Source organism: Ursus maritimus, unplaced genomic scaffold (genome assembly GCF_017311325.1).
Source record: "Ursus maritimus isolate PB19 unplaced genomic scaffold, ASM1731132v1 scaffold_15, whole genome shotgun sequence".
Taxonomy (NCBI): Eukaryota; Metazoa; Chordata; class Mammalia; order Carnivora; family Ursidae; genus Ursus; species Ursus maritimus.
Window position 1 is genome coordinate 3,729,573 of NW_024423897.1, and position 27,817 is coordinate 3,757,389.

The 27,817-nt window shown below is 48.0% G+C and overlaps 1 protein-coding gene and 1 long non-coding RNA gene across 3 annotated transcripts in view; both read left to right on the forward strand.

Annotated features, from left to right (window-relative positions):
- Window positions 1-2,426, forward strand: part of DUSP1 (dual specificity phosphatase 1) — a 3,080-nt gene extending 654 nt beyond the window's left edge. Inside the window, exons 2-4 of the mRNA XM_040630287.1 lie at window positions 242-387; window positions 740-959; window positions 1,394-2,426. Of these exons, the coding sequence (XP_040486221.1) occupies window positions 242-387; window positions 740-959; window positions 1,394-1,764 (737 nt within the window). The 3' untranslated portion in view covers window positions 1,765-2,426. The remainder of the gene's footprint in view (window positions 1-241; window positions 388-739; window positions 960-1,393) is intronic.
- Window positions 2,427-5,384: 2,958 nt separating this feature from the next.
- LOC103664492 lies at window positions 5,385-26,912 on the forward strand. Of its 2 annotated transcripts, XR_569045.2 has the most exons (6): window positions 5,385-5,616; window positions 6,135-6,302; window positions 7,519-7,614; window positions 8,933-8,986; window positions 11,141-11,235; window positions 25,901-26,912. It is a non-coding gene; the product is annotated as an uncharacterized LOC103664492 (long non-coding RNA). The 2 variants fall into 2 exon arrangements; XR_005834825.1 differs by lacking the exon at window positions 8,933-8,986 and having other exon boundaries at window positions 11,144-11,235.
- Window positions 26,913-27,817: the final 905 nt, after the last annotated feature.

Genomic DNA, 27,817 nt, shown 5'->3' on the forward strand with positions numbered 1-27,817 from the left:
CGCGCCCCCCGCCGCCTGGCCGCGGGACCCCTGGCCCTCCGCCCCTTCGGGCTGCCCGACCTGGAGCGCGTGGGCGCCCGAGCCCTATTCTGGGGACTTGTCGTTGGCTTTGTTTGGCTTTAAGAACACTTGCCGGGCCTCTCCGGGGTAAACTTCAGCCCTGGTGGGTGCGGGGGTTGGATGAAGGTGTCCTATCCCCGACGGTACTAATGGAAACAAATATGTCTCTTTGTCTTCCCAGGAGGATATGAAGCTTTTTCAGCTTCCTGCCCGGAGCTGTGCAGCAAACAGTCGACCCCCATGGGGCTCAGCCTTCCCCTGAGTACTAGCGTCCCTGACAGCGCCGAATCAGGGTGCAGTTCTTGCAGCACCCCACTCTATGATCAGGTTAGTAGGCGCCTGTGATAGAGGAGGTGAGGGGAGGAACAGCTGGCAAAGGCCTGGGAGAGCAGTACTAGTGAGAATATCCACAGTAACCTGCGAGTTTATAAGGGAGGGGACACAGAGAGCTGTTTATCCCACCGTTAAGTGGTCTGATGGAATGGAGTCTAATTGCTGGCACTACAGAAATGAACTTGAGGCAAATGGGTTTAGTCCCCTATTTATTTAAACTCTGACAACAGTGCTAAATGCACCAGTATCTGCAACTGACTTTTCCAGCAGGGAGTTTTTGTGGGTGTGGGCATCGGCATTGACTCTGAGCAAAGCTTGACAAGTGTTGGATATTTCTGGATTTCAGGGTGGCCCAGTGGAGATCCTGCCCTTTCTGTACCTGGGCAGTGCCTATCATGCTTCCCGCAAAGACATGCTGGACGCCTTGGGCATCACTGCCTTGATCAACGTCTCGGCCAATTGTCCCAACCATTTTGAGGGTCACTACCAGTACAAGAGCATCCCTGTGGAGGACAACCACAAGGCGGACATCAGCTCCTGGTTCAACGAGGCTATTGACTTCATAGGTAAATGGACAGATGCCTGGGACTTCGGCCTTGCTCCCCCCCTTTTAGTCACCGAGCCCAACTCTGTGGCAAGGACTTGAATGACATTCGTCTCAGCCTTTCTCCATACATGAAATAGCAGTCTGGTGTGGGCAACATCCCAGCAAAATTAGGGATTTGATGTCCCATTCAACAGATTAGCAAAGGGAGGCTCAGAAAGTTGAATTGACTTAACCCATCCAGGATCAGTCTGCTTTGTGGAGATACCTGGTCTTGGTTTAAATCCCTTGCTGTTCTTTGCACAATGCCCACGTCGCCTCCACAGAGCACTGTGTGATGGCATAGGTGATGTTGCCATTCTCTGGATAGGACACACAGGTTTCTTAGGCGCCCTCTGCCTGGTGTTGGGGTTGTTCCCCTGAGCTCTCTAGTAACAGCCACCCTTTGTTTTCCAGACTCCATCAAGAATGCTGGAGGAAGGGTGTTTGTCCACTGCCAGGCAGGCATTTCCCGGTCAGCGACCATCTGCCTCGCTTACCTCATGAGGACTAACCGAGTCAAGCTGGATGAGGCCTTTGAGTTTGTGAAGCAGAGGAGAAGCATCATTTCCCCCAACTTCAGCTTCATGGGCCAGCTGCTGCAGTTTGAGTCCCAGGTCCTGGCCCCACACTGCTCAGCGGAGGCCGGGAGCCCTGCCATGGCTGTGCTGGACCGCGGCACCTCCACCACCACCGTCTTCAACTTCCCTGTCTCCATCCCCGTCCACTCCACGAACAGTGCATTGAGCTACCTTCAGAGCCCCATCACGACCTCTCCCAGCTGCTGAAAGGCCACGGGAGGTGATCTCCGCAGCCCACTGGGACTCTAGGCTCCTTGAGGAGAAATGCAATAACTCTGGGGAGGGTGCTTGTGAGGGCTGGTCCTTATTTATTTAATTTCACCCCGAGTTCCACTGGGTTCCTAAGCAGTCATAGTGATGATGTAGCATCAAGATGTTTGCTGAACTCAGCACATTCGGGACCAATATGTATAGTGGGTACATCAAGTCCCTCTGACACAAAGGGGCAGAAGAGAAAGGACTCCGTGTATGAGCCGGTTTCTTTTTGCTTGCTCCTGTTTTTTGTAGGAACTCTTCATGCTTGACATACCTACCAGTATTATCATTCCTGACGACACATACCTATGAGAATATACCTTATTTATTTTTGTGGAGGTGGTCTGCCTTCACAAATGTCAGTGTCTACTCCTAGAAGAACCAAATACCTCAATTTTTGTGTTTGAGTACTGTAATACCCTGTAAATATATCCTAAGCAGGTTTGTGTTCAGCACTGATGGAAAGCACCAGTGTTGGGTTTTTTTTTTTAGTTGCCAGCAGTTGTATGTTTGATTATTTATGAACTGAAATAATATATTTCTTCTTTTAAGAAGACATTTTGTTACATAAGGATGACTTTTTTTATACAACAGAATAAATTATGGCATTTCTATTGAAATCTCAATGCTTTGTTTCTTGGGCAGCCCCAACTAATCCCTCTCCCATGAGTGAACCAGAATCTGGACAAGGGCGTCGCAGATGTGTCTTGGGATCTGGTCTTCCACTACTTGGCGGCCCTTCCCATCCAAGATGGCTGGGTTACAAGGGAGGTAGAAAAGTGATCTATCATGGAAAACCAGGTACTGCCCCTCATCGGATCCAGGTGTCCACCCACGTATTCCTACCATGTTACACGGGGAGCCCAAGTGTGCCCAGAGCCAAAAAGGAACGAGCATTATGCTTGGGTTGCCTTTTTTATTTAATACTTTACCCAGGACAATATAAAAAGCCACCTTTTTTTCTGAACTGTGCTGGAGTTATGAGGATGATGGCTTTCCAAAAGACCTGACATAAACGTGTTCCTGCTATATGTAAGGTAGTGTGTGCTGCCCCGCCCCCCAAACAACGCAGCAGGACCCTTTTGCAGATAAAGATGCTGAGACCCAGTGTAGCTAAGTGGCAGTGGGGGGAATTGGGCCCTACATCTGTTTTGTTCCCTAATTCTGTGTGGCTTGCACTTTATCTCTTGCTTCTCTCACGTGTTTTTTTTTTTTTTTTTGCCTTTGAAAAGACCTTTATTTTTATGAAAAGAATACGAAGTGCTATGAGCAAATACAACACAGACAAATCACCTGAAGTTCCCATCCCCAACCTGACCATTAAAGCTTTGGAATACATCCAGGCTAGCATAGATAGATGATAGATAGATATGGATGTATATAGAGAATTATATATATATAATATACAGAATATTATATATATAACATAGATAGATGATAGATATGGATGTATATAGAGAATTTTATATATATAATATACAGAATATTATATATATAATATATAGATAGATATGGATGTATATAGAGAATTATATATATAATATACAGAATATTATATATATAATATATAGATAGATGATAGATGATAGATATGGATGTATATAGAGAATTATATATAATATACAGAATATTATATATATAATATATAGATAGATATGGATGTATATAGAGAATATTATATATACATAATATACAGAATATTATATATATAATATATATATTATATATATATAATATACAGAATTTTTGGTGGCTGCCTCCAGGTCACTTGCTGGTCTGATTTCATAATTTTGTTAAAGATAAGCGATCAAACCTGATTTGCTTTAGGGCAAGATTCTGGACTTTTACTCCTGCCGAACAGGCCAAAACAAGAGAAGGTGTAATTGACTACCAACCCATAATCCAGTCTATAATGTTGAATTAAATAACAGTGAAGCTCTTGGGTTACTGGCCCCTTAGCTCTGGTTCTTCCCCCTCAACTTGTTTCTGAACAAAATGATGAAGGAAGCAGAAAAGGAAGTCTTTTACTTCTCCAAAAGTGCCCTAAACAGTGGTCCTGGTCCCACCAGGTCATTTAAGGCCTTGACACACAATCACTGTCCTTGACCTTTCCCCACTGGTTCACCATCTGCCACTTGACTCTCAAGGGCTGAAAGATCCCTGTGTTCTAAGAACTTACCCTGAGCTGGCAAGCTCATTTCCTTGGCTGGGCTTTCAATTGCAAGTGTGTTCACGCCTTTCAAAACAAACCGTACCCAGTGTTTTTATCAAACCCTAGAAATTTACTATGGCGAATATCTCCTTTCGTGGAAACATACCAGCAACTTCAAGTCCGTGGCAGATGCCGTGGCTGACTTCCCCGTGGGCTCAGGCCATCACTTTCTGCTTGGCAGGCACTGGCTGAACCAAAACTAATCTCCAGTGTGATCCATGCAGTGGAAAAATACAGCGGCTGCCTAAGGGAGCCGCCAGTGAAAACAATTCACTCACTTCTCCCAGTGCAAGCTCAGGAGAGCAGGGGTGATAACCCTCTTTCTCCACATATCTGATTCCTGGTCTTTGGGCTCTCTGGAGCATGTCACTTTGGGCCTGAGACTGCTTTTCTTAGGGGGGAAAAAAAAACCACCTCATGATGAGGAGAAAGATGTTCAAACTATTAAAATGTTTCTCAAGGGGAGATTGAAATAGAGGCAAGTCCATCATTTAATACTTGCAACGTGGTTATAATAGCTCTCAATTTTAGAGCTAGCGCCGTGGGCCAGCCACTGTGCTAACTGCTTTATGCACCTTCACATTAAACCTTTAGCAGCAGCACCCATTTTACAGAAGAAGAAACTGAAGCTCAGAGAGAGGAAATGACATGTCCAAGTTCATACAGCAAGTAAACAACATTGCAGAGATTGGAACCTGGGCCCGAAAGAAGACTGGGAACCGAAGTCCTAGTTTGGTCCAAAAGACAGCTTGAGGGAGTGGGGAAAGGGTGAATGTTGTAGCCAACCAGACATCAGCATGGTTTTACCACATAATTTTGGGGGTGGAAAAGCTATTTATCATTTTGGGCCTCAGCTCCCTTCCTTGTGAAATGGGATAATATAACCCGCTTCACGTGTAAGAAAGAAATAGGCTCATGAATGTCAAGTGCCTGGCAGGTAGGGGCCCTGGAGGTACATGAAGATCCCATTCCCCATTGCTACCAACTATAGCAGTTTTCTGGTGTCAGTTTTCCCACCCCTAAAATGACCAATTTGCCCTGGATCAAATGGATAAGATTCCTCCCAGACTTAGAAGGTGAATGCATACTTTATGCTTTTCTGTGGTTTCTATTAGGATAGTGCCAACCCCAAATGCTTCCACCGCATCCTCTCCTTTCCTTGGAATTTTGCAAATCGTAGCTAATTTGCCTCGGTCTCGCAGCCTCCGGAGTCCATTTCCCTCCCTCCGCTGCCCATCCAGGATGACATCATGGTGCGTACACCTTTAAGATTATATAAATCTGTGATCATACAGTGGCCTCCATCCCCATGGTAACGCGGAGGAGTTTCCCTTTTGTGAGGAAAGCTGTCATGTCACTTCCTGCTGCTGACAAATCAGTTTAGGAGATTAAAATAAAGGGGGGGGCGGGGCGCGGGAGCCTGGCTCTGCGAACTGCTGGCTGCGGTGGTTTCTGGTTGCCATACACAGAGGCAAACAAAGCCCCGGCCACGCGGGGGGAGCCCCGCCCAGCGCCGGCCGGGCTCCGGTTTCCCACACCTCGCAAGCCCGGCCCGGTGGAGCCAGGTCACCCCGGGATGTTTTCCTCCGCAGGTTGCCTTCTGGGGAGCAGGTGGGAGGGCTGCCCACCTCTGGGGACTTTTTGGGGGGCTCTCAGGAGAACAGCCTCTGGGGCCCAAGGAGCCTCTCCCCCCTTTTATCAGCTCAGAGGTAGCTTCTTCTCTGGAAAACAAAGGGTGCACACGGTGATAGCACCAAGCAGGAAAAACTGCTCTGCTAAGGAAAATACCTTAAATGCACCTTTTTCTTGGCTGTGGCTTTTTAAGCTAAGCAGCAGGTCCACTCATTCATTCATTCATTCATTCATTCAACAAATCTTTACTGACACCCTAGGCCCAGGGAGACTTTGGTGCAAGACAAGGTTCCTACTCTCCAGTAGCTAATAATTGGGGGGGGGGAGGGGAAGAGTGCAAAATATAAATAAGATAATTAAGAAATAAGATGAAGAGGAAGGCTGTGAAGGTGGAATGATAAAGGGGGAACCTCCTTTAGATTTTGGTGATCAGGGAGGGGTGAAGACCTGAGAACTACAACGGGCTTGTGTATTTCAGAGGTGAGCTGGGAAGAGAGTTCCCTGCCAGGAGGGCTGCAAAGACTTGAGGTTTGCCGGGGGGGGGGATATCTTCGTGGACCACGAGATAGAACCAGTGCCTCGGAGTCAGTTAGACCTGAGTTCAAGTACTGCTTCTGCCACTTATTAGCTGTGTGACTTATTGTGGGTAAGTTACCAAACTTTAAACCTGAGTTTCCCCATCTGTAATATGGGTCAATAACCACTGGCCTTCGAAGGCTCTTTAAGGATTAAATGAAAGGTGGATTAAATGAAAGGCAGTCACCTCTGGCCACATCACAGAGGCTTGAGAAAGGCTCATTCTCCTCTTGTGACTCAGCTGGTCCCCATTCCGTCACTCGAGCAGTAGTGCCACTCCCCAGAGTGTTCTGGTGAAGGGAGACAGGGAGCAGTGGGCTGTCCTGCCCCATCCTACTGCCTTCTGGGAATAGGTGATACTGTGCGGGAGACTGAATCGGGACCCATTCCCACAGGGACCAGTCCCATCTCCATCACATCTCTGTCTTCCAGAGGTCTGGGACCCCTTGCTGCCCCTTCCCAGAAAGTGTCTATTTCCTCCTCCCTGTGTCTCCCTGAGCCAGCCCAAATGAATCCCAGTGGTTCCAGAGCATTCCCAGGCTTGGATAAGGAGGGGGCTTAGAGCTAAGAGTTGGATGGGAAAGGAGAATACATGAAAGTCACTTCAGGTGCTTCTTACAGATGGAAACTGAGGCCCAGGAAGGGCCTCCCTTGCCACAGTCAGTGGGTTACGGTTGGTGGTCTCCAAGTAAAGGCCGTCCCCAAACGAAGCTCTGATGGCCCAGAAGGCATCTTTGCTTGAATGATGTCCCCTTGCTCAAAATAACACCAAATCTGTGAAGCCTTCTTTGACCTTTAAGACTTCCTCATCTGTCACCAGCGTCCTGGGAACATAAAGCTTCATCCTACTGCTGTCACTAAGCGTCATCATCCAACTGCCCCCTGGGCCAGGCAGGTCATGTAATTGAGAATTGGGCTACTGGGAACTGTGGTGACCTAGGAAGTTCAAGCTCTGTCCTACACGGAAGCTGTCAATTGAGGTGGAAACGTAGGCCCTGTGTTGCTAGACCTTACTATTTTTTTTTTTAAGTTTATTTATTTATTTTTGAGAGAGAGATTGAGAGAGGGAGAGAGAGAATGTGTGCACAAGCGGGGGGAGGGGCAGAGGGAAAAGCAGACTCCCGGATGAGCAAGGAGCCCAACATGGGGCTCGATCCCAGAACCCCGGGATCATGACCAGAGCGGAAGGCAAACACTTCACTGACTGAACCACCCAGGTGCCCATAGACCTTACTGTTTTTAAAAGACAGGAATTTATATTTTTATGTGAAATCTCCTTTTTTCAGAGACTTTGTATGGACCAAACAACAACTGCCGCCTGGCTCCCGCCCGTCGGCTGTGGGTGTATGAGAGCTGCGAGCCGTCTTTGTCAGCGTCCCGAGGTAAGGGTCCTCCCTTATGTGACTCTGGGCTCCTGGGTCTTTGCCCGGGGCTTGCGCGCCACAGTTACTTCCTATATATGTCTTCTGAATACAAGGGTGAGTAACAGTTACTTATCCCCTAGAAAGTGCTCAGTCGATGGTAAAAATAATGCTTGGGGTGAAACTGATAGACAACTGTCCGTACGGGCTTAGGTGGATCCCTTCCCTCAAAGCCTTAGTTCTGACCTCTCTAAAAGAGAGCAGTGGAGGTATTTGCTGCACATGGGTTATCAAGGTGAAATGACACGATGTGGCGAAAATGTTTTGGAGAGTACCTGACACACAGCCAACAGTAAATGGTAGCCACTTTAATGGTCATTCTCACGATCATCATGTTTATTTCCCTTAGACGCCTCGTTATTTTTGAGTAAAGTTCGGACACCGCACATGAAAAATTTAGGAGACTGTCTGAGGCTTGGGTGGTGTCTTCCTTTTCTCAAGAAGGTTTACCTTTTTTTCGTTTTTGAAGTTTTTTTTTTTTTTTTTGTAAAGATCTTATTTATTTGACAGAGAGACAGCCAGCGAGAGAGGGAACACAAGCAGGGGAGTGGGAGAGGGAGAAGCAGGCTCATAGCGGAGGAGCCTGATGTGGGGCTCGATCCCACAACACCGGGATCATGCTTTGAGCTGAAGGCAGACGCTTAACCGCTGTGCCACCCAGGCGCCCCTGAAGATTTTATTTTTAAGTAATCTCTACACCCAACATGGGGCTCAAATTTACAACCCCGAGATCGAGGGTCGCATGCTCTACCCACTGAGCCAGCCAGATGCCAGAAGGGTTTACTTTGTTGAAGGTGGCGAGGGCCAAGGAATCCCACATCGCCTTAAAGCAACCAGGGACTGAGATGGTTTGAGAGGACCCGAAGCTGGGTTTTAGACCCAGTGATAACTGCTTCATTCTTATTCCAAGGGTGTATCCTTTTAGGGATTTCAACTAAAATCTTGGGGGATTTACCTGACCCCCAGTCTTGATTACTTTTTCTGGGTAATGCACAAACAAGCTTGGGGTGGTACCAGGTCCCCCTCGGTGTCCCCTGAGCTCCATTATCTGTCCTATGAGACTCATGGGTGTTTTAGAAGCTCTGCTCAAGTTTTGAGCCTTTCAGCCCCCTGTTTCAGAATTGGCAGATAATCTCGGGGGAGAAGAGGCCCTAAATGCTGCACTTATCCCTCTGGGTTTTCCTTTTCCGGATCTTGATCCCACAATTCCCTGTTGTCCTTTTGTGCTTGAATATCTTCAAACTTAAGTATTTAGAAATATTCTGTCCCGCTTTCCTAGTCCTCGGCAGTAGGGCGGCTCTGGATGATGTGATCGGCCATGACTGGAGGGGAGGTAGGTAGACTTTTAAAAACCCAGAATGAAATGTCTAACACATCAGGTCATTTTCCTCCTCTACTCTGAGCTCTCTCGTGGTTCAGCCATCTCACTCGTACTCAAAGGCCAAGTCCTTACAAAGGCTAAAAGAGCGGACGTGGCTTGTCTTGCTGATAGGTCTCTGACCACATCTCCCGCCCCCTTCCCTCCGCTCACCTCCTCCTGCCAAGCTGGCCTCATTGCTCTTTCTAGCATGGACGCAGCTCATCCCGGCTTCAGAGACCCCTGCTGCTGCCTCCGCCGGGACTGCCTGCCGTTTCTTCAGATCTCAGCAGGGCCAGCTCCTTTCTTCCTTTTGCTCTCTGTCCAAAAGTCATCTCATCAGGGGGCCATTCCCTGACCACCCTGCCCCAGCCCTGGCCTCCCATACCCCTTTCTGTGCTTTATTTCCCCACATAGACTTATCGCCCTTTAATCTTTATTTATGTGGGTATGGTCTAGCTCCTCATTAGAATGTAAAGGCTCGGGGACAGGGACTTTGTCTGTCTTGTTCACTGTGGGATCTCCTGCTCTTAGAACAGTTCCTGGCATGTGGTGTGTACGCAGTAAATTTGTCGAATACATGAAGGACCTCTGAACGCTCTGGACAATTCCTCTCCTTTGTGGGTGGGTCCTGCCCCCACACGAGAGGGAAGTGATTCTTTTCTGTTCAACCAACTTCTTTCCCTTCCACATGAAGCAATTTCCCTTGGAGACTTTCCAGTAACACACGGTGGTGTGCAAATGAAATAAAGTGTATACAAGCCCTTTGAAAGCAGGAAGCAGCATGAGGGGCTGCTATCGAAGACCTGCTATCCTGGGGCTCCATTCTTGGGATCAGGGGTGTGATTCTAGAAGGGATGCTGGTGGGAAAACCTGTTCAGGGACTCTACTCTGAAGCCCATCCTCCCACCACTTCCCTCCACATTTCCTCCCTCCTGTCTGAAGGAGAATTCCCCATGGCGTGTGTCTCTAATGAGGAGAATGGGGCAGTGGGTGATTCATGGGGAAGTCTGTAGGGCTGCTTGGGGCTTATGACTCACAGCTTCTCATCTAATAGAAGAATTAGATATCCATACAGAATCTCCTGGAAATGTCCTTCGGCAAGGTCTCTGGTGACCACCGGGGATTCTCCCCGCAGAGCTCTCAGCAGCACCTTCCTGGCACTCACCACGCTCTGAGGATGGATGCCTGTGGCTCCATAAATACATATGGAAGGAAAAGAGGAAGGGAGGCAAAGAGCGGGGGAGGAGAGAGAGAGGGAGGCAGGAGAAGGGCATCTGTCTGAACCATTGAGGATGGGATCATGCCCTTTTCATTTCTATGCCCCCAGCTTCCAATGCGAGGCTTGGCATATAGTTGGGGAAGTGAATGGTTGTATAAATAAAGAGATATCTGGGGGTCTTGAGGGACTTCGTTCTAGGGTATTTCTAGCCCGTGGAGTCTGAAGGCGGTGGCAAGTGGGGGGTTGTCAGTGGCAGCTGGGTTGGGCTTTGATGTCTATTGTGAATCTAGGGAGGCTAAGGCAGATGGTCCTGTTTGATATAGATGTTCCAGACCACAGTCCAGTCATGAAACTAGCCCCTGCTGAGCCAACTCCTGCCAGGCCCTGTACCAGGCACTGGATGCACAAGAATGGAGAGGCTATGGTCCCTGAACTTGGGGTCTCCTGGCAAGTGGCAGGGATTGATGCGTTGACCCAGGATTTTAGTGCAGTGGTCTGACAGGGAGGTGGTGACGTGGGGACAGGACAGAGGGCAGGGAGATATGGAGCTGGGGGACGGGAGCAGGTAGAGGGGAGAACAAGGAGGACAGGCTTTCTGCAGGGGGTGGTCCTTGAGCCCTAGAAGCCAGAGGACATAGCACAGAAAGGACACGTGTCCTCAGGGTGATGAAGAATGGTCTGAAGCCAATTTAATATTCGGTAGATTTTACGGAAGGAAGAAAGGCCCCAGACTTGGCCCAAGCCTGACCTACTTGCCCTGGAAGTAAATTCCGAAGAGCCCTCATGAGAGGCCCTGCCCTTGTCCCCCTCTTATACAAAATGGACCAGAGCCTTGTGCCTCCTGTGGTGGGCATTTTGCTTCATATATACATATATATATATATATATATTTTTTTTTTTTTTTTAAGTAGGCTCCAAATGAACCTCATGCTGCCTGCTGTGCTGTAATAAAATCCTCTGACCCAGGAGTCCTGTGTCTTCCGCAAGCTTCTATGAAACAATGGTAGGCTCGCTTGTTAGTTTGCCAATAGGAAAGACATCTCAGACCCTTCGTGTTTTTAACAAGAACTTCAGGGAGCAGAGCACTATCATTGGCTCTAGTGGGCTTCCCCCCCCTTTACTAACTTTATTGATATAAAATTTACCTCAACAAATGCATCTATTTTAAGTTTGAAGTTTAATGGACTTTGACAAATTTAAACAGTTTTATGTATTTTTGAATTTTGACAAGTGTATGTAGAATGAATTATGCCCGACAACACATCCAAGATATAGATCATATCCACCAAAAAATTCCCTCATGCCTCTTCCCAATCAATCCCTACTCCCTACGTCAGTCAGCTAGGGATATGCTTTTTGTCACCATAGATTAAATTTGTGGTTTCTCGAATTTCACATAAATGGAATCATATAGTATTCTTTCTCTTGTGTCTGGCTTCTTTCAATTAGTATAATTTTTTAAAAAAGATTTTATTTATTTATTAGAGAGAGAGACAGCCAGTGAGAGAGGGAACATAGGCAGGAGGAATGGGAGAGGAAGAAGCAGGCTCCCAGTGGAGAAGCCTGATGTGGGGCTCGATCCCAAGACTCTGGGATCACGCCCTGAGCCGAAGGCAGATGCTTAACGACTGAGCCACCCAGGTGCCCCTCAATTAGTATAATTTAAAAGATTTTTTAAAAATTTATTTATTTGAGAGAGACAGAGAGCATGAGAGAGAGAGCGCAAGTCTGGGGGAGAGGCAGAGGGAGAAGCAGACCCCCGCTGAGCAGGGAGTCCAATGTGGGGCTCCATCCCAGGACCCCGGGATCATGACCTGAGCTGAAAGCAGCTTAACTGACTGAGTCACCGAGGCACCCCAGCATAATTTTAAAAGATTCATCTATCTTGTTGTGTACATCAGTTTTTTTTCCTTTCCTTGATACTCATATCTCTTCCCAACCCACAAATGCTTACATTTATTGTTGTGTGTTTTTTTTTTTAAGGAATACTCCATGCTATATTAGTTTCAGGTGTACAATGTAATGATTCAGTAGTCCTATACATCACTCAGTGCTCGTCATGATAAATGTACTCTTTTTTTTTTTAAAGATTTTATTTATTTATTTGACAGAGATAGAGACAGCCAGCGAGAGAGGGAGCACAAGCAGGGGGAGTGGGAGAGGAAGAAACAGGCTCATAGCGGAGGAACCTGATGTGGGGCTCGATCCCATAACGCCGGGATCACGCCCTGAGCAGAAGGCAGACGCTTAACCGCTGTGCCACCCAGGCGCCCCATTGCCACCCAGGCGCCCCAATGTACTCTTAATCCCCTTTATCTATTTCACCCATCCACCCCCACCATGTCTCAGTAGTTTTAGAAAAATTCCTTAAATTAAAAAAAAAAAAAAAGAAAAAAAAAAAAGAAAAATTCCTTAAATAGATTTTATTTTTTAGAGGAGTTTTTTTTCCTTTTTAAAAAAATTTAAATTCAATTATTTAACGTATAACGTATTATTTGTTTCAGGGATACAGGTCTGTGATTCACCAGTCTTACAAAATACCCAATGCTCATTACAACACATACCCTCCCCAATGTCCATCACCCAGTTACCCTATCCCCCCACCCACCTCCCATCCAGCAACCCTCAGTTTGTTTCCTAAGATTAAAAGTCTCTTATGGTTTTTCTCTCTCTCTGGTTTTGTCGTGTTTAACTTTTTCCTCTCTTCCCCTATGATCCTCTGCCTTGGTTCTTAAATTCCACATATGAGTGAGATCATATGGTAATCGTCTTTCTCTGATTGACTTATTTTGCTTAGCATAATAGTCTCTAATTCCATCCGCGTCATTGCAAATGGCTTTTAGAGTAGCTTTAAGTTCACAGAAAAACTGAGCAGAAAGCACAGCGAGTTCCCATACACCCCCTGTCCCCGCTCAGGCACAACCTTTCCCACTGTCAACATACCCCACCAAAGCGGGACATTTGTTACAATCGATGAACCTACAGTGGCATATCGTTATCACCCCAAATCCATGGTTTACCTTAGGGGTCACTCTTGGTGTGGTACGTTCTATGGGTTTGAACAGATGAATGACGACATGTACCCATCATCATAGTGTCATACAGAGTAGTTTCACTGCCCTGAAAGTCCTCTGTGCTCTACCTATTCACCCCTCCCTCCCCCCAACCCTTGGAAAACACTGATCTTTTTACGGTCTCCAAAGTTCCACCTTTTCCAGAATGTCATTTATGATCACACAGTATGTAGCATTTTCACACTGGTTTCTTTCACTTAGTAATATGCATTTCAGTTTCCTCTATGTTTTTTGGTTGCTCGATAGCCCATCTTTTTTAGTGCTGAATAATATACTCCCTGGTCTGGATGTACCATAGTTGATCACCCATTCACCTACACATCTTGGTTGTTTCCAGATTTTGGCAATTATGAATAAATAATTATACATGTAATTCATACATGTTAAAAATTATTATGAATAAAGCTTCTATAAGCATCCACGTGTAGGTGTTTGCGGACATACATTTTCAGCTTTGGTAAATAACAGCAAGCCTGATTACTGGATTGTATTGTAAGAGCATGTTTATTTCTGTGAGAAATGACGAACTGTCCTCCAAAGTGGCAGTACCATCTTGCATTCCCCCAGCAATGAGTGAGAGTTCCTGTCACTTCCGTCCTCACCAGCATTTGGTGTCAGTGTTTTAGATATTGGCCACTCTCTTTTTTTTTGGATTTTATTTATTTATTTGACAGAGAGAGCATTTGACTTGCGCGTGCACAAGCAGGGGGAGTGACAGAGGGAGAGGGAGAAGCAGGCTTCCCACCCAGCAGGGAGCCTGATGCGGGGCTGGATCCCAGGGTCCTGGGATCGTGACCAGAGCCGAAGGCAGACACTTAATTGACTGAGCCACCCAGGCACCCCAGATTTTGGCCATTCTAATAGGCATGTAGTGGTATCTGGTTTCAACTTGTGATTCTCAGATGACATATTTGCCATTCTTGTATCTTCTTTGGTGAAGTGTCTGTTTACATCTTTGGCAATTTAAAAAAATCGGCTAGTTTGTTTTCTTATTGTTGAATATCAAGTTTTTTGTAAATTCTGGGTAACAGTCCTTTATGAGATGTGTCTTCTGCAAATATTTTCTCCCAGACTGTGACTTGTCTCCTCTTTCTCTTGAATCTGGTGAGCTTTTACGTATGAGAGAAAATTATATTTCTATATTCCCATGTTGTTTAAACTACTGTTATGCTGGGCATTTCTTGCACCCGAAATGAATTCTAACTAATACAGGAAGTCATACTTCCGCTGAGAACCTTCCTGCATGCACTTCTCTGTGAGGCTGGTTTCCTCCCCTTCTCTGGAGGTCCTGCATGAACACCTTTCCTAACAAAGGCCCTGCCTCCATTTCTCTACCTTTGCGCGTTGTTCCTGGACTTCATAGCTGCTCTCCGCTAGCCGTGGCCGCTCCCACGGGGCCAACATTCATTAAGCAACAAAAGAGGCACCAGGCACAGTCCTAGTTTCTGTTGTCGGGTAACAGCGGTTTTCTGTTGCTTCCTGTCTGCACTGTAAGCACCTGTTGGTCGGGGGCCTTATCAGTCTTGTTCGTAGTTGCAGGCCCAGCCCTAGCACAGGCCTGGAACATAGTAGGTGCTCAAGAAATACTTGGGGGAATGAACGAACGAGGGTGCCTGGCTGTGAGTTGATGCCCTTCATGGATGTTCAGGTTTTGTCAGACCCTGGCGGGCAGGTCTCCTTTCTCTGCTTTTCCACCGGGGCAGGGATATGGCCTCCACTCCTTGGGGTACTGGTGGTGGAACACACTCCTTCTCCCGTTTCCGCTTCCCTCACAGGAAGTAGGCCTGCAGGCTAGGGTGGGATTCAGGCAGCAGCCCGGGGAGCGCAGGCAGTGTTTCTGCTCTGGAACATGGCAGTGACCCCGGGCGTACTGGCCCCTCAGCCCTGCCCCTCCCACTGGACACAGCACCTCTCTGCCCTGCTCCCACCTTAAATCAGAGTGTGGGGCTCAGGCTGGGAGGCTGGGCAGGAGTCTGGAGCCCCCACAAATGCTCTCCAGGCGTCCTCCTCCTCTATTGGCTTTGGGCTCTCACCTACTCGATGGGAAGCAGGTAGGGGGCAGACATGAAATCTTGGGAATAGAAGGTAGTTTGAAGATAGTTTGAAAATGCATATTCAACCTTTTTTTTTTTTTTTCAACCCCGTGTACCACCAGCAAAAAACAAGTTTGACAAAAATCTCCTTGGGGGTGGGATAGGGGTTGTGGAGAAATCGAAGCAAAGGTATTAAAGATTTGGAAACACTGCTTTAAGAATGTGGAGACATTTGCATAGTGAAAATGAGATGCTTGGTGTGAGTGTGTGTGTGGCTGTTTTGCGTGTGCACAGGTGCAGGTCGGAACAGAGGGAGCAGCTGTGTGTCCCTGTTTGCGTGAGCACCGCTGAGGCCCTTGCGTGATTGCTCAGGTGTGAACACATGTGATGTACTGTCTTTTCTAGATGGAGGGGAAGGACATGCCATGGGATGGAGGAGGGGACGTCTCTGAGTGGAAGGCCAGGGTGGTCCTGCCCAACAGCCAGCCTAAGTGGAAGCCAGCCTTTTCCCTGTCTGCTGAACTTGATCAGCCAGACCAGTGGAGCTCATGGTCATTTAAGGTGCTGACTGGTACAGACAGCTCATTGGGTGGCAGGCCACCCAGGGCCAAGATGGTGCAGGCCTTCCAGGGGGGCCCTGGGAGCTATTTTTAGTGGCCTGGGCTAACTCCCAAATCTTCCTATTTCTGGCAGTAGAAGCGTGCCCTGAAGGATGTGGAAAATTTTCATGTTAAGAACGTCTGGTTTCCCTTTGGCTATGCAAGGGCAGAGTAGGGAGACCAGGACAAAGGGCTTGAGGCCCGAGGGCTTCTGGGAAAATTCACCAGCACTGAGAGCATGAAATCGCCTTCTTCCTGCCCTTTGGCCAGTGGCATGGACTTTTAAAAATGCCAGAGTCATTATGGGTAACCATCTGTCCTGGTTTGCCTGGGCTGTCCCAGTTTTAGCACCAAAAGGGCATTCGGGACATCTTTCAGACCCAGGTAAACTGGGACAGTTGGTCAACCAAGCTCCGTTCCAACCTCTTTTAGTTCCAGAAGTGAAATGAATAAGAATAAGAATTGAACTATATGGGGGCGCCTGGGTGGCACAGCGGTTAAGCACCTGCCTTCGGCTCAGGGCGTGATCCCGGTGTTATGGGATCGAGCCCCACATCGGGATCCTCCAATAGGAGCCTGCTTCTTCCTCTCCCACTCCCCCTGCTTGTGTTCCCTCTCTCGCTGACTGTCTCTCTTTCGAATAAATAAATAAAATCTTTAAAAAAAAAAAAAAGAATTGAACTATATGTATCGTCTTCCAGACTGTTTATAATCATCCTATGCCATTAGTACTGTCATCTCTATTTTACACACAGGAAACTGAGGCACAGAGAGATAAAGCAACCTGCCTATTGCAGAACAGCTAGCTGAGTGGTGGAGCCAGGCTTTAAATTCTGCTGTTCTGGGGCCAGAGCCCCCCCCCCCATTATGCTGCTCAGAAATAGGATGGTTTTGGACCCAGGAAAATCTGGGTTCATTCACTTTCTAGCCAGACACTTAACCTGGAATAAATAATACCTACTTGGCCAGGTCGTCATGAGGGTTAACTGAGAAAGTGTCGCTGCACGAGGCCTGGGGCTCCGAGGTGGTCAGGAAGTACTGGCTTCATTCTCCACTGCTGTCCCTTTTGGGACGGCAAGACCTGGCTGTGTAAATCTGCTGGTCTAAGTTGTCCTGAGGCCAACCTCTTGCAGTCTGCACAGCGTGGCGCCTGATCACTAGAGGCCCCCTCTCTGGCTCCCGTGCCGGGCAGCGAGGGAGGGAAGCATCACTGTGTAGCCAGAGAGAACCGGGTTCTGCGCGTCCCCAGCCCCGCTTCCACCCTATGGCCTCCCTGCTCCTCCTCCGGCCTCCACTTTCCTCAGCTGTAGAATGGGCGAGTGAGCCCACCCTCAGGGTGGGGGGGTTGGGGGCGGGGTTCAGGGAGATCACGTGGGACCTGCCGTCCCCCATCCCGTCCCCAGCTCCCAGATCACCCCTCCCGCGGCAGGTCCAGAGCGTGAGCGCCGCGTGCGGGCGACAGGGCTGGGGCTGTGGGAGGGGGCGCGGGAGGTGCGGACGTGCGTGCACGGCCTGGCACGAATGGAATGCGCTGGCCCCGCCGAGACTCGCTGTTCCTTCCGCAGGCCGCACGTCAGCGCCCAGCAGGAAGGGCCAGGCGGCCCGCGTTCCCAGCCGCCCTCCTGGCTGGGGAAGTGGCTGAACAATAGGGCCACCCGAGGGACCGTGCCCGGGTGTGCGTGTGCGTGTGTGTGTGGTGTGCATATATGGTGGGATGTGTGTGTGGGGAGGGGGTGTGGGGGGGTGTGGGTGCGTGTGGGGGGAAGTGTGTGTAGGGGGGTGTGGTGGGGTATGTGGTGTGTGTGTGTGGTAGGGTTTGTGGTGTGTGTGAGGTGTGGAGGAGGGTGTATGGTGTGTGTATGTGGTGGGATGTGTGTGTATATGTGTGTGGTGTGGGTGTGGTGGTTGTGTGTGTGGGAGGGTGGGGTTTGTTTGGGGGGAGGTGTGTGTGTGGTTTGTGTGGGGGAGTGTATGTGGTAGAATATGTGTGTGTGGAGTGTGGTGTGTGTATGGTATGTATGTGGTGGGGTGTGTGTGTGGTGTGTGTATATGTGTTGAGATGTGTGTGTGGTGTGTATGTGGGTATGTGTGTGTGTGGTGTGTATATCTGATGAGATGGGTGTGTAGTGTGTATGTGGGTGTGTGTATGGGTGGGTGTGTAAGTGCTGGGATATGCATATGTGTGGGTGTGTATGGTATGTGGGGGTGTGGTGGGTGTTGTGTGGGGTGGGGGGTTATGGTGGGGTGTTGGGGGGTATGTGTGGGGAGTATGGTGTGTGGGGTGTGTGTGGTAGGGGTTTGCTATATGTGTGTGGGTATGTGTGGTGTGTGAATGGGTGTGTGTGTATGTGGTGGGGTGTGTGTATGTGTGGTGTGTGTGGTATGTGGGGGTGTGTGGGGTGTTGTGTGGGGTGGGGGTTTATGGTGGGGAAAGGGGGGTATGTGTGGGGAGTATGGTGTGTGTGGGGTGTGTATGGTTGGGATATGGTGGGGGTTTGCTATATGTATGTGGGTATATGTGGGGTGTGCATGTGGTGTAGAGGGGCGTGTCTGGGTGGGTGTGGTATGTGTGGGGTGTGGGGGAGTGTGTGGTATGGGAGTGTGTGATGTGTGTGTGCACACACGCGCGCGTGTGTGTGTGTGTGTGTATCAGGGAGAGTCTCCCTTACTGGGTTTACTAAGGTGTCAGGCCTATGACCACATCTTCTCGTTTAATACCCAGAACCTCCCTGGGAGGGAGGCACTAGCATCCTCACTGCATAGGAAACTGGTGCAGAGGGGGCCACCAGAGGCAAAGTGGGTGTGTGCACTGCTTTTCCCTGCTGGCTTCTGCCATCTTCTAGCAGTGCTTTTGGGCTGAGGCTGGGGCAGGGGAGAGACTGAAAACCCTCGCTGCGTGCCCTGATTCTACAGTTCATACAAAGCATGCGTGGACATAGTCTTTGATAAAAGAACTGAGCTCTCTGCGCATACCAGAATAAGGCTATGAGTTCAGCAGCACCCGCATTTTACAGGTGGCGAACAGAGGCTCAGAATAATGTGCCTATTCATACTGCAAGTACATATTTATTGTACCAAGGAGATTTAAGCTCCTAAAGAAAAGGAAAGAATTGTAATTAATCTTACCCTTCCTAAATAAATGGTACCTCAAGGTAATCAAATGGTCGATACAGGGAAGTTTCTATTTATGGATTTATGCCTGCTTAAAAGTGTAGAAGGAATGATAGAATTAGAGACACAACATTGTGAACCCCAAATGGATGATTTGGGGGCAGCACAAAAAGACAGGATGAGCCTCCTGACGGAAGAGCATGCATCAACCATGACGTAGGCTTGCCCCAAACTCAAACCCGAATCTTATCAAGCCCCTAGATTTGAACAAATTACAGGAACTACAGGGGACAGAGGAACATGTTAAATGGCACCTCGAGGATGCAGTCAGCCAACTTCAGATGCTGGAAAATATAGATGAACGGCTGGTTTCTTCCACAAATAAATTGAAAAAAGAGAGAGAAACAGTAAGTAAGTAAATAAACAAATGGAGGGAGAATCAAAGGAATAAGGGAGATTTGGGGACACAGCAAACAATCACCAGGTGTAGACCTTATTTAGGATTCTGATTTAAAGAAATTGTAAAACAACCCCCAAAACTCCCATAAATGAAAACCATTTATGAAATTCTAATAGAGCCTTACAAATTACCTGGCTGGGGCTAGTGATCTACTTTGAACAATGCTCCTAGATGGGATTCTTGGGGCCAACTTTAAGACTCCCGACTTCTTTGGGTAAGTGGGAACTGCCCCAGGGCACTGACACCTGCCTGCCTCGTCTCCCTGGGTACTCCAGTGGATCGGCACTCACTGTGGTTTGTGGAAGGAGGGAGAGATGGCTTTCTCTATTCTGTCCTTTGCACTCAGGGTCCTCTGTTTTTAGTGCACGCATCTTGTAGGTAGCCAGGATCTGCCCTTTTTGTCTGCCCAGAATCCAGGGTTTAAAATTAGACCCCTTGAGCCAGGGGCTACTGTGATCTTGCTCCCTGGGAAACAGTGTAAACAACAAGCTGCAGTCCCAACAAGCTGGGACATCCAACATGTGTCTAAACCCGGGCGGCCCTAGGTGGTGATTGATGCCCCACCCTTCTGAGGACAGCCCAGCTGAAATCCAGCAGGGGTCTGCAGGCCAGGACCTTAGTGGTGGGTGCTGGGATGTGAGCTCTGTGTTGTCTTCTCTGGATGGTCTTTCCATTTTAAAGATGGGGAAATGGAGTCTCCAGGAGCCTTGCCCAAGGTCAAACAGCAAGTTTTTTATTATTACTAATTCATACATGTCGGCTTTAAAAAATTCTTATTTAAAATAGTCTGCTTTCATTTTAACAGGTTAGGCCAGGTTCATGGCAAAAGATTCAAAAGTACCCAGGAATCTGATCTGTGATAAGGGACTTCTTTCCATACCTAACCCTAGTTTCCGGATTCTCCAATTGAGAAACTGCTATCAGTTTCTCATGGGTCCCTCCGGAGATGGTCGGACCAGCCTTTCCCAGTGGGGTTCCATGAGAGAACTAGGTCTTAACGCCCCACGGGATGATTGTGTGTAAGGAATTAGCCTTTCTCCTCTGCATCCCGTGTGGTACCAGTCACGAACCACCCTTGAGTGAACTGAGAATTGGTCTCATGTCATTTTCCGTGTTCTGGGTCAGATCCTGACCCCCAGCTGGTCAATTAAACAAACTGTTCCATACTTTTCTTTTGCCTTTACTTTACCTTGGAGATGGCATATTGTTCCCTTGTGGAGAGCTGCCTCTGTTATGACTGTGGGGTACCCCACCGTGGAGATGTAGGTAATTCATTCATCTGCTTCCTCTGGTGGGCATGTAGCTCGTCGCCAGCCTTTTGCTTCTACCCATGATGCTTTGTGTGTCTTCAAGTGCACGTAGGCGAGGGCATCCGTGAGATGTATGTCAGACCTGGTCCTAGGGCCCAGGCTTCTGGGACAAGGACAAAAACGTTTTGCAGCCCAGTCTGGGAACCTGGCCTGGTTATGCAGCCTGTAAGTTAAAGGAGAGGAACAAGAATTCCAGATATTCAAGGAAGAAAACGAACAGTTATTCTGAACCTACTACATGTTAGGCATTTCCACGTTGGCCTCTTTCATTCTCACGGCAGCCCTGTGAGGAGGGTTCCCATTTCACTGCAGAAACTTAAAGAGGTTAAGTCACTTGCCCAGGAGCACATAGTGGGTAAGAGGCGAAACTGGGATTTGAACCCCAGTGATTCTGATTCCAGAGCCTGTGCCCTTTCTGCTCTACCATCTGATGGGCTGCAAATGGTTTTGGAATGGCCACGGGTCAGGCTGGCCTGTTGCCCACCTCCAGAGGATATCATTCCCATGGTAGTCTATGTGCTCGGTCTCCCCGGCATCGTGCAGTGCGTGCACATGGCAACGTGCCGAGAAGCCCATGCTCTGCTCTCAACAACAACAAAATCACTAAACACAATTGCTGCCCGTGAGAGCATCCAGCAGCAATTCAGCTAATTCATGAATTTTCTTTCTCATGTGTTCATTAAGAAATCATTAGTAGATACTGACGATATCAAAGTTGAGAAAGAAGCTGTTTTCAGGGGCTTTCAGTCATTGTGATTTAGAGGTACTTTGTGATTGAAGGAGGAAGACTGGACTGACCCTGCTGGGCTGAGGATCAGGGAAAGCTTCTTAGAGAAGAAAGCAACTGGCTGGGTCCTGAAGGATGAGTAGGAGTTTGCCAGGTGGAAGAGGGGTGTAGGGGGAGTGAGTGTGGAGGAAGGGAATAGCCAGCAGAAGGAACCAGGTGTGAAATAAGCAAGCGCATCTGGAACTGCAAGTGGTTCCCTGTGACTTGGGTGTAGGGAGTGTGGGAGAAAGTGGGGAGAAGGTGGGGGGCCCTTGGAGGGATTTAAAACACACACATATATTCAGTAGGCAAAAAGGGACCCTGGAGTCCCTGACTTGGGTTTAAATCCTGGTCTTCACTGAATGACCGTGGGCAAGCCCCCCTCCACTCTGGGCCTCTTGTCTGCATGTTGGGGGAGGGAAAGGGTTGTGGTAATATTCATCGAGGGTGTCCTTGGTTGGGATTGTGTGTGCTGAGCCCTGACGCACAGGTCCCTCGGCTGTCTTTAGCAACGTGTATGTACCTCATTTGCCATGACCCATCCTCCTAGGGTCAGGACCAGCCAGTCAACCTGGGAACTCCCAGGGTGTGGATAGGGGCATGGTGGGGCAGGGGAAGGACGGGCTGGTTCAGCTAGTCTGGGAACTGGATGGGCCGGGGATGCAGACAGCTGGGAGAGCCCACCACACACTGCTTTGGGGGGTGGGGCAGGGGGCAGTGGGAGCTTATTCCTTATAAGGAATAAGGAAGCCACCTGTGAGTACCACCTGTGAGCCAGGCCTGTGCCCAGCCATCTGTTCACATGGTCTCTTTTAACTCTCACCAAGGTCCCTTGTGAAATGGGACCTCATTCCCATTTCACAGATGAGGGAGACCATGGCCCCAGTTTGCACAGATAAAAAGCGTCAAGCCCACAGCCAGAGACTGGGCTCTTTCTGTTCTTCATCTGCTCTTTGCTGGCTTCTTTAGGTCCTCTTCAGGCTCACGACAAAGTAGAGGCAGGGGTCAGCATTCACTGCCCTCCGTTGGTTGAGGTGACTTCTAAGCTTGAAGCAAGGGTAACACCTGGGGTGTCTCCTTCAAATCACCCTCTCGCCCTTGATGCTCTAACAGTTGCCTATTTGAGGCCTTCATCCCTTTGCCTAGGCTGTTCCCACTGCCTGGAGTGTTGTGATTTCTCTTTGTCTACGTGGCAAACTCCTTTTTATCAAAACCCACATTACCCAGCACCTTCTCCGGGAAGCTGTCTGTGACTGCCCTGGACAGCACCAATCCCTCCTCCCTCTGGTCCGCCCCTGCCCCTTACGGGCCTCCTCTTGTGCCCCCATTGCGGATGGCGGGGCTCACAGGGAGGCTGGTCTCCCCTTCAGCTAAATGATCAATAATCTAAGGGCAGAGACTGTTCTTATTTATCTCTGGGCTCTCAACCCTTACTACAGGCCCCAGCACACAGGAAGTGCGCAGGCAAGCCTGAATGTAGTTGAGGTCTGTTTGGTTTGTAAAACTAGGGAGTGTTTGTTGAGCCTGTCCTGTGTGGCACTGTTCTAAATACTTCTCACAACAGCTTCATGACGATGAGTTATTAGCCCCACTTCACTGAAGGGGAAACTGAGGCCCAGAGAGGTTAAGTAACCAGCTGAAGGCCACACAGCTAGTAAGTAGCATAGCCAGGTCCTAGTTAAAGCCAAAGTACCTAGCCCTAACTTATATGTTGCTGTTTTTCAAACCAGCATGAGGGGATTTGAACTTGTACTTAGATTAGCTTTTTTTTTTTTAATGACTGAGTATTTATCTGAGTGTGTATCAGAAAAAAAAATAACTAGTGTATCAAATTAACGGGTTCCTGGTAAACGTTTTTCTTATAATTTCACTATTCACCTTTTGTCTTAAGACTATATTCACTTGTTCATTTAAAAACCTTTAATAGGGGGGCGCCTGGGTGGCACAGCGGTTAAGCGTCTGCCTTCGGCTCAGGGCATGATCCCGGCGTTATGGGATCGAGCCCCACATCAGGCTCCTCTGCTATGAGCCTGCTTCTTCCTCTCCCACTCCCCCTGCTTGTGTTCCCTCTCTCGCTGGCTGTCTCTATCTCTGTCGAATAAATAAATAAAATCTTAAAAAAAAAAAAAAAACCTTTAATAGGGGCACCTGCGTGGCTGGGGCATCTGGGTGGCTCAGTCGTTAAGCGTCTGCCTTCGGCTCAGAGTGTGATCCCGGAGTCCTGGGATCGAGACCAGCATAGGGCTCCCTCCTCCCCTGGGAGCCTGCTTCTTCCTCTCCCACTCCCCCGCTGTGTTCCCTCTCTCACTGGCTGTCTCTCTGTTAAATAAATAAATAAAATCTTTTAAAAAAAAAAAAAACCCTTTAATAGTTGTGTGTTTACGTTAATGTGTATTAAGGGGGAAATGTAAGTCATATATCAAACTCATGACCTTTGGCTGTGATATTATTTCCTTTAAAAAAATATTCTTTAAGTAAAAATAACAATTGATTTAAATGAAAATTTCAAGTAAAACTAGCAAAGTAAAGGTATTGAATAAAGTAAAAGTATTGAAAAGTTCGCTCCAGTGATCTAGAATGGGAGGGGATCTCTTGCCCGTGACTTTGTGGTCTCCTGGGGACAGTGGAAAAGGTGGAGGACAGAGGCAGTCAGACCCTTAAGGACACTGAAGGCTGTCCTGGTCCTGGCTTTCTCCATACCTACCACCTTTCCATTCCCTCCATCCTCCGCAACAGCCAGAGTGACCTTTAAAAAATGTAAGCCACATCCTCTTCCTGTCTCATGAACTCCTCCAATGGCTTCCGGTTGCATTTAAGAGAAAGAAAACTCTTCTCTAAGGCTGAGAAGGCCCTACATAACCTAGGCTGCTCCAACCTATTTTATCTCTTCACTCACTGGCTATTAGGTGGAGATCACTTTGCTCTCATTGCTAGTCCAGCCTCAGGGCCCTTGCACATGCTATTTCCTCTGCTGAGACCATTCTTTTTCTGAATCTTCACACAATGGCTCTTTCTCAGCCACCTCCCCATAGCAGCTACCCGCCCCCCCCCAACTTAAAGTAGTACTCACAATCACTTCACACCGGCTCATCGATCTCAACAGCACCTCTACCACTACCTAGATTTTTTTTTTCTTTCCTTTAAAAAAAAATTGTGGTGTTGTTCCATTAGAGCAAGAACTGTGCTGTCACTGTTGTGTCCCCAGAATAGTAGGTGCTCCATAAGTATTTGTTGGGCACATACATGTGGAGTGGTGGCTGAAAGGGCAGGAGAATGGGTTTAATGAATCCCATGCCTCCACAAAGGGGAGGTGAGCTTCTCCGAAAACAGCCGAGAGGTTTGAGGTTCTCCAGCTGAACAGTCCAGACAGCTGAAACCAAAAATGCAGATGAAATTAGTCACCCTTGGAGCTTGGCAACGCTGGCACCAAATGTGCTCCCTACCCAAACACATCACAACACTGTGGGCCCTTGCGTCGCCAGGGCCCCAGGTGGCAGCTCTGGCATCTGGGAGCTGGCCGCAGCTGAGAGTGTGGGCTGGGGGGTGGGAGCTGGGTGTATGGGACGAAGCAGGCTGAGGGCCACAAATAGGCTCGCCTCGCCTGGGGACAGGCAGTGGCCAGGGGGGCTTCTGAGCACAAACCTTGAGGAAAGTTGCCTTGAAAAGCGAGTTCAAGGCTGTTGAAAAGAAAAATTCTGCTCATAAACTGAAGCAGACCGCTTGGTTGTGAAATCTATTTCCGTGACACTTTGCGTGCTTGAGAGGGGGAAATTTTCCCCTTTCTTTTTTTGTTTTTATAACAGCTTTACTGAAATAGAACTCACCTACAGTTTACTACAGCCACGTAAAAGGTACAAGGGTCTTCAGTATGCTCACAGCTTTGTAGTCACCACCATCAGCTTGAGAACATTTCCATCACCCCCAAAATAACCCCCCTCCCCATTAGCAGTCACTCCCCATCCCCCCTTCCCCACCAACACTAGGCAACCACGAATATCCTTTCTGTCTTTCTAGATTTCTCTCGTCTGGACATAAATGGTATAAATGGAATCATCTTTTGTGACTGGCCTCTTTCGTGTAGCGAATTTTCCAGGTTCATCCATGTTGCAGGGTATACCAGTACTTCATTCCTTTTTAGGGACAAATAATAGTCCATTGTATGAATACGCCCCATTGTATGCATTATATGTATTCATTCGTTGTGTATGGACACATGGGTTGTTTCCATTTGGGGAATATTATGAATAATGCTGCCATGAATATTCAACAAGTTTCATGTGGACATATGTTTTCATTTCCCTTGGTGTATATCCAGGAGTGGAATCTACTTTCTTCTAAAATGAAAAACAACAACAACAACAAAACAACCCACAAGAACCCTCAAGTCGAAATACGTATAGCATGGAGTAGATTTATAAAATGTCACTTGCAGCTATGGTAGAACAAGTGAACGTCATGAGCGTGGCCACAGCTGTGCCCTGCACATGCCGGAGGATCGATGAATATTTTTGAAACAATGCCCAAAATATTACTCATTCTGATGTTCCCAGCAAAAAAGACTGGGTGTGGAAATGGGACAAAAATGGGTCTTTATCCATTCATTTATTCAATAACTAAGCACATAGTCGTTTAACGCCTTTTGAATTTCATCAGCTGTTTAGTTTCGTGGACAAAGATGGAGAAGCCCGGTCTCTGTGTGAGGCACCCCGTCTAGAAGGGAAAACAGACAAGTTATCCCAGCGTCATGGCAGAGGAAGGGGAACAGGTCCCCTGTGTGTCCCAGACACTTTGCCCCCCGCCCCAGTTCCTGGTGTGAGAGTCTCCTTGTCCCCAGGGCAGAAGCAGCAGCGGGAGGAGAAGGTTCTGTCTTCAGGAGGACCTCGGTTTGCCTTGAAGGACTCGTCCCTGGGGTGCCCCGGTCCTGTCTTTCGTCTGATATCGAGGACCTATCTTACTCTTTTAGGGAAGAAAGAGCGTCTTGCCTGTTGCCTTGTTCTGGCTGTTGACCTGCTTCTGCTCTATTCCCGCGAACAGCGAGCTGTGCCTGGGAGCTGGGGTTCGGAAATGAACAAGGACAGCTTCTGTCTACCCGAACCCCCAGCCTGGCAAGGCCCAGGCCCACAAGCAGCCGGAGGGACAAGAGGACTCGGAGGGGGACACTGGTAGCGGAAGTGCCCTTGGGGTTCCTGTCACAGAATACATACCCTCTGTGTTTCGTTAACTTACCAGACGCATTCTTTTTTTTTTTTTTAAAGATTTTATTTATTTATTTGACAGAGAGCCAGCGAGAGAGGGAACACAAGCAGGGGGAGTGGGAGAGGAAGAAGCAGGCTCATAGCGGAGGAGCCTGATGTGGGACTCGATCCCATCACGCCGGGATCACGCCCTGAGCCGAAGGCAGACGCTTAATGACTGAGCCACCCAGGCGCCCCTGTAAACATTTCTTGAGTACCTACTATGTCCCTCTTCAGAGGGACACAGTTATAAGTAGGACTTTCCCTTAGCCCCGGAGTGTCTCCTGGTTTAGCAGGAAAGAAAGTCAAGTAAATTCCAGAGAGCCCTCAGAATGTGCTGTAGTGGGGGACCTCCCAGGAGATACACTGCGGTTATTTACCTCACATTTAATGTTCTCGTTTAGAATATATAAACACACACATATATATCTTGTATATTAGTCAGGTAGCTCACATATATTCTGTTCTCTTTGAGTTATATATAATTTTGTATATTCTTTTTGTTTTTAAAGGTTATATTTTTACTTCTCTTGTCAAAAAATATTCTATATCTTTCTACTATATCTTTGAGTTTTTAGCAATATATTTTATCTTTTAAAAAAAGGATTTTTTTCTCATGATTTTAATGCTAGTGCATTTTCAATGGAAAAAATTTAGAAAATATCAAAAAAAGAAATGCATAAATAAAAATTGCACATACTTTCACATCACCCAGGGACAGGCCTTGTCTACCTGTTGTAGTTTTTTCTTCTAGTCTCCTTCTAGGCTGTATGTAATGTTATCTTCATCTTCTCATTAAGACGCAGATAGTTTCACACGATGTGTACTTCTCATGATGCTGGCAGGGGCACAAGTGTCTCAGAGGATGAAACACCTACACCTTCCTTCCCAGAGGAAGGCCTCAATGTTTTCTTCCCCTCTCGGTCACCAGCTCATCCCATCCTGGCTACTAAATTCGGGAGTCCGGGGCATAACCAGCCAGCCCCATGGCATTGAGG